We start from the raw sequence: 12,670 nt of genomic DNA on the forward strand, positions 1-12,670 counted from the left end.
CCTGATGATGATGGCGACTTTGATGATGGTTCTGATTCTGAGAGACCCGCACGCTGCTGCTGATGCAAGGAAGGCGCGCGCGACCGACCGGCCGTTTGCTTGCTACTTGGGATTGGGAGGACCAAGGCGACGACGGCGACAACGTTTTTCTGGGAGCCTCTTCTCCACGGTTGACTGTGGCACCTTTAGTAATCATCCGAGCGCTCATTGTCGAGGTCACATACCTCTCGGGGTCTTCAGGGGGATTGCGGGACCTCGGTTTTGCGGGATCGTTTGTTACACCTCTATTATTACGTACGACGAAGCGTTCGGACTACTAGTAGGTAGCTGGAGAAATTTTTTTTTCCACATTTTTGGACGCGTTTTTTGTTGACTTTTCGCGGGGTGTGCGGAGACGTTGGCTGGTGTATGTGTGAGACGTGTAGCAAGGTGTTTTTCTTTTGATCGCATGATCTTAGATCCGGCCTTCCCGTTCCGGTGCGTTGGGTTTTAGTGGTTGCTCTGTTGGTGTTTTTGTTTGTGCTACGGATCAGAGATTTACTATTTATCGTGTCTGCATTTCTGATATTCTTGGTGATTTGTAATTTGTTTTTGGATTATGTGCAATGATATTGGCGAAAATGAATGATGAAGCAAAATCTAACAAGAAGAAAAATTCGTTTGTAAAGCTTCAAAAATGATCAGTGAATGATTTGGTGAACAACAATAATTGTATACCTAATTCATGAATAGTATTGGTGATTTAAATAATCTGGTGAATGAATGTCAAAAATGTCATAAGCCCCGAATATTCTACAAGTGAAGTTAAGAAATGGATGGATGAAAAAGTAATAACGAAAGGAGAATTCTTCGTACGCAGTCATACAAAAATCTAGTGAAAATGATTTATTGGTGATTACTACAAATAGTGCACGATTGCAAAACATATTGGATGGCTCAAGAGAGAAAAAGTTTAGTGAATCAATGGAAAGTAAAGCAAAGTGAATGAAATAAACCAAAAATAAGTGAGAGAAAGATTACACTAATATTTCTATTGTGAATTAAAATTGTGTGTGTTTGGGTTTGCGAGCAGAAACAGCAGAAGAAGTTAACAAACACTGTTGAGCAGCTGAATTCAACTATACTCTAATTGTCCTCCAGTTCGAGCGATAAGGATAAGCAAAATGCCCAGCACAATACGAGGTATGTTGAACTACTTGATACTGAAAGAGAACATAATATAAAAACAAGTATCCAGGGAGAAAAAGAATAGTCCCTCTCATCTAATGTTTCGAGTAAGATCAAACATGATGATGATGATGAACCTCGGCGTGTTAGTGGAATACCTGTAGGTAAAAAGAAAATCTCGACTTGATTTTAAGTCAAGTGAAGACGACCTTACAATTGAGGTCGAAATACGTATCTGTCAAAGGATGTAAATTCTTAGTGGAACAGTACTCAACCAGATTTTCTCTTCACTTTAGATCAAACATATTATCGGGATGTATTTTTTTGAAAGTATATTGAAACTGAGTCAAACATGCAAGCAATACCCATAACTGTCCAATTTATATAATCATAAATACAACAAGATCGAACGAAAAACAAAATAAACATAAAGATATTCTACGAATGAGTGTTATCAGTTTTGTACCTTTTAATTCCGCCCTATTTTACTTATCCTTTGACAGATACGCGTATTTCGAGTCGAAAATTTCGACTACAACTTGTAATCTTCCTCAGTGTCAGTTATCAGTTACAAGTGGTAGTCGAAATATGCGTATCTGTCAAAGGATAAGCAAAATAGGGCGGAATTAAAAGGTACAAAACTGATAACACTCATTCGTTTAGAGGGTTCGAAAAGTCGGAACAAGATCATAAGGATATTGTTTGCCTAAATCTACTTTACTTGAGCACAGTCATCTCTAGCACATCATGTGCTACTATTGAGTAAATTGTCAGCGGGGGTCAGTGGTGTAGTAAGGGAGATGCGGAGGATGAGGTCCGCTCCGGGCCCCGAATTCTAAATAAAGTTCTAAATAACGAAAATTTCCTATAAATACAAGTTCAATACCTCGCAGATTTTCGGATTAGTATATAAGGGCCCCATCGTGATTATCAAGAGCTCTTCGAAATGGACACTGAGCTAATTGAAAGCCCTTTCATTAAAACTTGTTAATGTAAACACTTTCTTCAAATAGTTTAGCTCGTTTGACTTATTTAGTTATTTTAGTTTAGAAATTTGGTGATTACTCATTGTACTTATTAGGGACCCAAAATTACAAGAAAAATGTGTGAGCAATCAAATTTCAATTTTACGAAATTCAGTTTCGATAGGGAAATAAAATTGATGAGCATTATGAAAACCTCACTGCAGTACAGTGGGACGAAATAAAAAAAGTGGGGCATGGGTATTTACTCAGAAACTATTGGATTTAGCGTTATGTGGTCTTCTACAATGTTTCTCCATTTTTTAAGTACTTTATTTTGATGTTGTAAAATTTCACTTTAGGATGGTATACACTTAGATAAAAAAATAACTTTTTTATTTTGCGTCAAAACTGAAAAATGTCCAAAAGGCCAAAAATTCTATCTCGCAGTTTTATGAAGTTATAGAGCAAAAATGGTGTATACGTCCCTTAAATTTTTCGAAATATCTTTTTAGAATGAATTTTCCCAGTTTTACAATGTTCGGCAAAGTTGAAGATACTGCAAAAATACACATTTTTTCTAACGACAGCAAATGGCTATCTTTTCGTTTAAAAGACTTAGGAATGTTTGTCTTACTTTTTATATCAACTTTAGGGGGATAGATCATACAGAATAGCGGCTATTAGCAGCTAATTTCCACGTTATGTTTTGCATCAACTTACACTCTTTTGATACACATGCAAATCACAACGGGATCAAGCGGGATTCACTACACTTTTGCAATTTATGTATCGTGAGATTTTGACACAAATACCTTACTTAACAACAGTATGTAAAAAAGTTTTTTTTTTCAAAATATTTTTTTATTCATTTTGTCTTTGATATTTCAGCCGCTGAATTTTTTTTTAAAGAAATTTGAAACACACCTCTTCAGACCAAAATTATTATTTGTTACGCCCAAATGTGTGGGACTATAGTTATCATCACGATTAGTGCATCTCGCATAAAAGACGAGTGCTATATACGTATTCCAAAGATTTCATCAAATATTTCTTCCCAAGTATGTATTCCTTGAAGGATTTCTGCGAGAATTCCTTCGGGGATATATTTAACGATTTACCAAGCAGTTACTTCAAGGATTTTACAAAAATTCCTTAAAGATTTACCTACTTCAGAACTTTTTCCAGTGATTGCTTCAGAAATTCTTCTAAGCATTGCTTTAGGAATGTTTACAATGATTATTTCAGGAACTCCTCCAAGCATTTCATTAGGAATTTGTTCAAAAATTTTTCAAGGAATCCATTAAAGCCTGTATCCGCAATATTCGGGACACAGAAACACATCTGTAACTCTGCAATAAATACATTAAAATTGCTGAAATTTTGTCTAATAACATCTTCAGATGTGTTCATTTCACCTACAAAATTTCATGAGAATCGGTGCAATACTTTTTGTTGTAGCAACGAAAGAGTAAAATGTGCGCCATTGAATTTTGTACAGCCCCAAGTTTTGCTTGTCAGCGCTGTAACTTTTGAATTTGGCAAAGGAAATGGCTGAAATTTTGAACACAAACCTCTCAATCTACATTTGTTGCATGGGCAAAATTTCAAAAAAATCGATGCACTATCAACAATTTTATAGTCGAAACATATGTTGGGGCTAACCGTGATTTCAACCCTTCAGACAACAATTAGTGAGCACCCCTTATTGCTTCGATTGTATTGTTGAAAGTACTACATCAATAATCACCAAATTTTGTAGGAATAATATACACATAATCAACTACCTTCTGAGAAAATTTCATAAAAATTGGCAGAGACATTCAAAAGTTATGAATGGGCAAACATCGCACATGAAAAACATGAAACATTTTCACTAACACTATCCCCTATCGACACCAGTGTCTTTCCATCCAATCGATAAAAGTTGATGAAATTTTGCAAGAAAGTGTCTCTATAAGTATCATAACTGCTCACGAAATTTCATAATTATCATCACAGAACTTTGAACTGTAGCGTAAAAGAACCATCTACTATGCGAATGAAAATTGGTCATGATTGTACAAAATGCTTAAAACTACGTCAATTTGTTTTTCATCCACAGTTAAAAGTAATGCATCGATTTTTATGAAATTTGGCACAAATAATAAACATACACCAAAGAGTTCTCAGTCAATTATTTGTCAATTTTACCGATTCATAAGCTATTGGCGTACTTCTGTGTCCCGATTATTGCGGATACAGGCTTTAGGAATTACTTCAAAATTTTAGGAATTTCTTCATTCATTGTTTCAGCTCCTCTACGGATTCCTTCATAAAGTCTTTCGAGAATTATGTCAAGAATTATGTTATGAAGTCCTTAAAGCAACCCTTCAGATAACCCTTAACGATTTTCTCCAAGGATTTCTGTAAAGATTTCTCCAAGAAGGAATCTTGCAGGAGTTTTAAATACTATTATATTATTATATACTAACTATTTGCATATTTATTCCAACTAAACGTAATTTGGCCCTTTCAACGTATTTTTTTCATAATTCTTTAAAAGTAAAATTCAATACCATCCAAACAAAAAAAGAAATTCAAAATCTGCCAACTGGTTTCGAAATTAAGAATTGGTCACTTTAATGACGGAATAGAAAGAAACGGATCCAATTTTTTTCGAATAAAACCAAACAAACCGAATCGCCCCATTAGTAGGCCCACAATATCGATTTGATTTGGAATGTTTTTTATTTGGTTTTTATTACTGTGTATTTTAATTTAAAGCTTATTCCACACTTCGCTTTGGAATATCTGTAATGTGGAAATATTCATTGATCAAGTGTTGTAGGTTGTGTGCTAAGATGGGTGCTCACCAAGGCCGCTGCGCAGTTGAACCACGCTGCAACTCTCCTTGCATAATCTTGATTTGTATCTTATGTTTTCTTTTCTCATTTACCCTCCTAAGGGTTAACCCATATCCGCCCAGCGTCCTATTTATAGGATAGATGCCCCGAACGCTCAGCGTCATATAAAATAGGACAGTCCTTTTGATGTGAATATCTCTAGAATCATGCAAAATTTTAGAATACTTTCTTCAGAGAAAATATTCTCCACACCCATACCCGGGAAGCCACCTGGCGACACGTCGGCATACAGACCTATCTGCCTGCTGGACACCGCCGGAAAACTGTTGGAACGGATCATTCTGTCGAGGCTGATGGTCTATACCGAGAAACCCGATGACTCTGGTCTCTCGGATAACCAGTTCGGCTTCCGGAAGGGTCGATCGACGGTGGACGCTATTAGGGCTGTAACCAAAACGGCCGAGATAGCGCTCCAAAAGAAGCGAACAGGAATCCGCTATTGCGCGGTCGTCACGCTGGACGTTAAGAATGCGTTCAACAGCGTCAGCTGGACCGTCATTGAGTGCGCAATACACCACCTAGGAGTCCCGGTTAGCTTATGCCGGATATTGGAGAGCTACTTCCAGAATAGGGTGCTAATCTATGACACCGAGGAAGGCGAGAGGCGCTACAACATCACCCCTAATTCATGGTGTTATGCGGCTTTACGCTTACCGTGCCTAGGAATGAATGGCTAGGGGGGTCTAATAAAAACCTAACCGCAAACGGAGCCTGTGGAGTACCAGGGCACCCTCCACAGTATTTGCCCTTACTGTGCTAACCGGAGCAATAGCGCGGTGGACCTTGTGTTTCTCCGAGACAATCAGCTGCCCTTCTTCTATCTCATACTTGAGGCTGAATAAGGGCGGGATTATGAAGATGTTATTAATTAGTTTAAATTTTCACCTATATGGTTTCGCATTATGCGTTTTACACAGTGTATTCTGTGCATCCTCGCCTTTGGCGCACTCAAATCGATACCGATCTGGCTTTATTGTTGCTGTTCTTTTTTGTGCTGTGATTGTTAAGAGTTTATTCTTGCCTAGTTTGGGTAGTGGCTACGGTTAGGATAGCTCAGATCAATCTTCAGCACAAAAGAACAGCAACGATCAATCTTTGTAGACTTATGCAAAATGGTACAGCCCAAGTGGCGTTAGTCCAAGAACCTTACTTTCGTAAGGGGAATTTCTATTTAGGAAACCTTGTGAATCCGGTGTTTGCTACTTTCAGTAAAAATGAAATGGCAAACTCACGTGTCATGCCTCGAGCATGTGTGCTTGTCAACAACGCAATCGTTGCTACACTCATCTCTGAACTAACTACCAGAGATGTATGTGCTATCACAATAGATGTATCTGTTGGAAACCTCAACAGGAAATACGTTTATTGTTCGGTTTATTTACCGCATGATGAACCATCCCCTACGGATGGTTTCAAGCAAGTCATTGCATACTGCACTTCAAAAGGCCTTCCGCTAATTGTTGGTAGTGATGCTAATGCTCACCATATAATCTGGGGCAGCTCAGACATCAATTTGAGAGGCTCCAGTTTGATGGAATACTTGAGTAGTACAGATCTTGGATTACTTAACATAGGCAACCGCCCAACCTTTATGGTATCTGGTAGAGAGGAAGTGTTAGACATAACGCTTTGCTCTAGCAGAATTAGTCATGAGCTGACCAATTGGCATGTGTCAGATGAAGTATCTTTATCTGACCATCGTTACATCTTGTTTGAACATGTGAATGTTACTTCGCAAACTTTGCGTTTCAGGAATCCCCGGTCAACCAACTGGGATCTCTTTACCGATTTGGTTGCAGCCAAATTTCATGGATACTCACCATCAATTGACACTCCAAGTGATTTAGATGATGCCGTTGATACTACAACGGCCTTCATCATGGAAGCTTTTGAAGAAGCCTGCCCTTTGCGGTCTGTGAAGACCACAAGAGGAACCCCTTGGTGGAACTCCGATCTGGCGAAGCTCAGGAAACAATGTAGAAAGAGTTGGAACAGACGACGTTCGGCTGGATCGGAGGCTTTCAGGTCGGCTCGCAAGGCCTACCAGAAAGCTCTTCGGTCTGCTGAACGATCCGGCTGGAAAAACCTTTGTACAAATGTTTCCAGTCTGAGTGAAGCCAGTCGATTGAACAAAATCCTTGCAAAATCTAAGGATTTTCAAGTGAACGAACTTCGTTTGCCAAATGGTGATTTCACTTCCTCTGATGAGGAAGTTTTAGAATGTTTATTCAGTACACACTTCCCCGGATGTGTGGATATTACATCTTCGGATGAACCTGATGTCTTTTCTTGTAGTTATGATTCTTTAGCTTCGGCTCGGAGTATCATAACTTTAGAATCGATTGAATGGGCACTTAATAGCTTTGCTCCTTTCAAATCTCCTGGGGCAGATGGGATTTATCCTATTTTGCTTCAGAAGGGATTTGATCATTTCAAACATGTTTTGGAAAAACTACTTGTTTGCAGTTTTGCTACAGGGTATATTCCCAAATCCTGGCGGGATATTACTGTGAAGTTTATTCCGAAAGTGGGTCGCGCGTCGTATGAAGAAGCAAAGAGTTTCAGACCTATCAGTTTGACCTCTTTTCTTCTGAAATGCTTAGAACGCATAGTCGATCATCACATCCGTGATGTTCATCTGGCCAATGTGCCTCTTCATGTGAACCAACATGCTTACCAATCTGGAAAGTCCACTGTGACTCTTTTACACAAAGTTGTTTACGATATCGAGAAGGCATTCGCTCAAAAGCAATCTTGTTTGGGTGTTTTCTTAGATATCGAGGGTGCCTTTGACAACGTGCCTTTCGATGCCATATTGGAAGCCGCACGGGGTCATGGTATATCTCCAATGATTTCCAATTGGATTCACCAAATGCTCAAAAACCGACATCTCTTCTCGACATTGCGTCAAGCGGCGATTAGGAAATTGAGTGTTTGTGGATGCCCCCAAGGGGGAGTCTTATCACCACTTTTATGGAATCTCGTAGCAGATACGCTATTGAGGCAACTCAATAATAGCGGTTTTCCTACTTATGGTTTTGCCGACGACTACCTAACATTGTTAGTCGGTATGTGCATCAGCACCCTTTTCGACCTGATGCAAAACGCTCTTCAGGTAGTTGAGGGTTGGTGTCGCCAATATGGCCTTTCGGTAAATCCGAGTAAAACATCTATTGTTCTTTTCACGGAAAAGCGAAACCGTAATGGTGTTCGAACTTTACGTCTCTTTGATTCTGAAATCAATGTGACTGAACAGGTAAAGTACGTTGGAGTCATTCTTGATTCCAAGCTTTCCTGGACACCTCATGTTGAGTTCAGAATCAAGAAAGCTTGTATGGCCTTCGGGCAATGCCGGCGAACCTTTGGTACAACTTGGGGTCTAAAACCCAAGTATATCAAATGGATCTACACAACTGTTGTTCGGCCAATATTGGCCTATGGATGTCTTGTGTGGTGGCAAAAGGGCGAAGTGAGAACGGTCCAATCAAAGTTAGGCCATCTCCAAAGGATGTGCTTAATGGCGATGTCTGGAGCGTTCTCTTCAACTCCCACGGCAGCGCTCGAAGTTCTCTTTGACGTTGCCCCACTACACATTCATCTCAAACAAGAAGCACTTTCTTGCACTTACCGCCTATGGGTACTCGGTTTACTAGAGGAAACTCCTGTGAACCGCAGTTCAACACACACCTCGTTGTTTCCACTTTTGGTGAATTGGGACAAAGTTGTCCTTGCTCCAAGTGATCTTACAATTGCTTGTAATTTTCCATATAGGACATTTTCCACGAAATTCCCTTTCCGGGAAGAGTGGACATCTGGTTATCTGGAGAGAAGTATTTCAGACGGCATCGTATGTTATACTGATGGCTCCCTTCTCGAAGGTCGAGCAGGTGCTGGTGTTTATTCTCGTGAGCTAAGGCTGTATCAGTCTTATTCACTTGGCAGACACTGCACCGTTTTTCAGGCCGAAATCTTTGCTCTTATGTGCGGAGTGCAATCAGCACTTCAGCAGCACGTAATGGGCAAAGTAATATACTTCTGTTCAGATAGCCAGGCTGCTATTAAAGCACTTGCTTCGGCCAACTCCAGGTCGAAGATAGTTATCGCTTGTCGAACTCAAATTGAGGAGCTGAATTCAGCAAACTCTGTTCACCTTGTATGGGTACCTGGCCATTCTTCCATCGCTGGAAATGAATTGGCTGATGAGTTAGCTCGCACTGGAGCATCACATGACTTCATCGGCCCTGAGCCAGCTATTCCGGTATCCAAGTGTTGGGTGAAGCTTCAGATTGACACCTGGGCTGCCACTCAGCACAAACAATACTGGAATAGTTTGGAGTCATGTCGTCAAACAAAATTGTATTGTACTGAGCCATCTCTAGGGGTGGCAAAGTATCTAACAAATCTGTCAAAGCAGAATTGCAGCATGCTGGTCAAAGCATTGACTGGCCACTGCCGACTCAGTTATCACATGGCGAATATTCAGCAAGCTGATTCATTTGCATGTGATAGCTGTGAATCCGATTATGGAACTTCGTATCATTTAATATGTAACTGTCCAGCTTTTGCGCAATTGCGTTTCCGAGTACTCGGGAAACACTTATTAAGTGAAACTGACTTCAGAAACCTGAATCTTCAGGATGTTCTGTTGTTCTTGACCCGCTGTGGTAAAGAGCTATAGGCTCTCTTTACGCTTTATGCATTATCACAGTGCCCTTCTCAGGGCGCTGTTTGAACCCATTGTGGCACGCTTATGCGTTATTACAGTGTCCTTTTCAGGACGCTATGTGAACCCATTGTGGTACGCTTTTGCGAGTATGACGACCCTATTCCCTTACCTGTCCTTTCCCATGTCCTATCCTTTTTCCTTCCCTTCTCCGTCAGGTAAATGATGAATAGGCTCGTGTTCATGGCGATGGCACAAATTTCCCGAATGGAGGAGAACGTGCCTCTAGAGCCGACCTACTGATACCTGATACCTGATAGCTTATGCCGGATATTGGAGAGCTACTTCCAGAATAGGGTGCTAATCTATGACACCGAGGAAGGCGAGAGGCGCTACAACATCACCGCAGGGGTACCGCAGGGGTCCATCTTGGGCCCGGTACTATGGAACGCGGCGTATGATGGCGTATTGAGGCTCAAACTTCCACCGGGCGTAAAGCTGGTCGGCTTCGCCGATGATGTTACCCTCGTGGTATACGGTGAGTCGATAGAGGAAGTGGAACTGACAGCACCTCACGCAATTGGCATAGTGGAGGACTGGATGAGGTCGAGACATTTGGCACTCGCGCACCACAAAACGGAGGTGGTGGTGGTAAACAACCGCAAGTCTGAACAGCAGGCAGTGGTCACCACAGGTGGATGCACGATCAACTCTAAGCGCTCACTGAAGCAATTGGGGGTCATGATCGACGATAAGCTGAAATTCGGAAGCAACGTAGAATATGCCTGCAAAAAAGCAAGCATGGCGATAATGACATTGTCAAAGGTAATGTCAAATAGCTCGGCAATAGTCTCGAGTAAGCGTAAGCTGCTCGCGGCAGTAGCGGTCTCCATACTACGGTATGGCGCCGCTGCATGGTCGAAGGCGCTAGTGGTTAATCGAAACGTGGAGCGACTTGAGAGTACCCACAGGCTGATGTGCCTTAGGGTGGTGAGCGCATACCGCACGGTCTCAAAGGACGCGGTATGTGTGCTAGCGGGCATTATGCCCATAGCTTTAGTGGTGGCAGAGGATGAAGAATGTTTCGAGCGACGTGGCATATCGAGGCGTATCGCCAGAACCTCGTCTATGCTGAAATGGCAGAGGGAATGGGATTCCTCCAGCAAGGGTATATGGACACATAGGCTCATACCGAGCGTATCCATGTGGACGAGCAGGCCCCATGGCGAGGTGAATTTTCACTTGACACAATTTCTGTCAGGCCATGGGTACTTTAGGTGGTATCTGCACAGATTCGGACATGCAGGCTCCCCCGCAGGTCGAGCAAAGGTCGAGTATGCAGGAGGTATGCGGTAGAGATATCACGCCTGACAACATTGTTGAAAGGATGTGTATGGGGGTGGACAAGTGGGACTCCGTTACTTCCACGGTTTCTCGAATCGTACTTGAACTACAGAGTAAATGACAAGCCGAACAACAGCTTGTTGAGTTTCCCCCCCTTCCCCATCCAGGAGCTTGAGTTCAACGGGTAGTCTGAGTACTAGCCAGGACCCGAGCCTCCAGGGGAGAGTGAACAACTTAAGGCGGTGGCTGGTGGAACGCTTACTATTAGAGTGTACTCATGTACGGTCCCCCTTCTCGAAGTCATCCCTAACGGGCGTACCGCGAAGGTAAGGAAGAGAGAGAATGAGTTTTTAGTGGATCGATCCCCACATCACCCAAGGAACCACCTCTTGGGTATCTGTTGCAGATTTTCTCATTCTATAAAAAAAAACACCCATACCTTGCTCATAGTGGACAATATAGTTTGTGATTGGTTCACTAGGTGGCGTAAACGATGCTGCAAAGATTGCATATTGTCAAGATCTATGAGTTTCATTTCCAATGCGAAAAAAAAAATCCCTGGAATATTGACAATGATTAATAATTTATAGTTCATTTCTTCGGCAGAGTTGTTAATCAATACATACAAAAGTCGATGTATGTTTATATGCTTGTATGTTTATATCCTCCTCCTCCTTTACGTAGTTTATGGAGAGTTCACCATGCTTTGAAGACAATAGTGGAAAATTGTATGTCATTTTGATTTAAGACCACGCATAAGATCAATACTATTCAAGAAGTTCTTTGTAGTACCGTCGATGGGGGTGACAATGGGTCTGGGGGGTGAGATTGGGTCAAAACGGAGAAACATAAAATTTGAAATAGCTCATCAACTATTGCTAATTTATGTTGAAAACTTTATATTATTTCAAAGAGGAGATGTTTTTACACGTCATGATGCAGAATAAGATGTTTAACAATAATGTTTTTTTTTGTTAAATTTATGGCTAAACTTATATGATGAAACTACTGGTGAATCACTCTGAAAAAAAATCTCCATCGTAATGTTTCACACGAGTACCTAATCATAAATTTTCTTATAAGTGGTTAGCTGTAGGTATTACCTGGTTGATGCAATGAAAAACGCGGGCTGTCATTGCTCTTTTTATTTATAAATTCAATATTTTCGACCCAATCTCTAAATATTAAGAATGGGGGTGAGATTGGGTCAGGCAAGTTATCGAGTGCACATAACCTTAACTAAAGATTCAACTTGTTATCCAGTCCCCATTTGACGTTAGAGTGGTGCCATGTTTACCGTATCTGCATAAAAGCCCACTTTTCTTCGAAAATATGTCGAAGAAGTGGCAAGCGGGAGTGTTCATAGGTTTAGTGCCTAAAATCATTTATAACAATAAACCCATGCGTTTGGACAGAAGAATAAGTCTACTAGAACTCATACAAAATTTATTTAAAAAAATCCGCCTTAATGTTATTGCGGGAGAGGGTCTAATAATGTGAAATGTTGTGTAACATAATATTTAAACGACCCTCTATCTTGAGATGGAGTGATTTGCTTTGGCAGTATTGAGGCCAATGATCATAAGAGTTTATAGCGGGTTTGGTTGAACATTTCTTATGCAGTATTC

At 41.0% G+C, this 12,670-nt stretch overlaps 1 protein-coding gene across 1 annotated transcript in view; it reads left to right on the forward strand.

Moving 5' to 3' along the window:
• Positions 1–416: 416 nt before the first annotated feature.
• Positions 417–12,670, forward strand: part of LOC109417772 (probable nuclear hormone receptor HR3) — a 617,254-nt gene continuing 605,000 nt past the window's right edge. The window contains exon 1 of the mRNA XM_062850334.1: positions 417–1,182. Coding sequence (XP_062706318.1) covers positions 1,164–1,182 — 19 coding nt within the window. The 5' untranslated portion in view covers positions 417–1,163. The remainder of the gene's footprint in view (positions 1,183–12,670) is intronic.

This window comes from Aedes albopictus, chromosome 2, assembly GCF_035046485.1.
Source record: "Aedes albopictus strain Foshan chromosome 2, AalbF5, whole genome shotgun sequence".
In the NCBI taxonomy this organism is placed as follows: domain Eukaryota; kingdom Metazoa; phylum Arthropoda; class Insecta; order Diptera; family Culicidae; genus Aedes; species Aedes albopictus.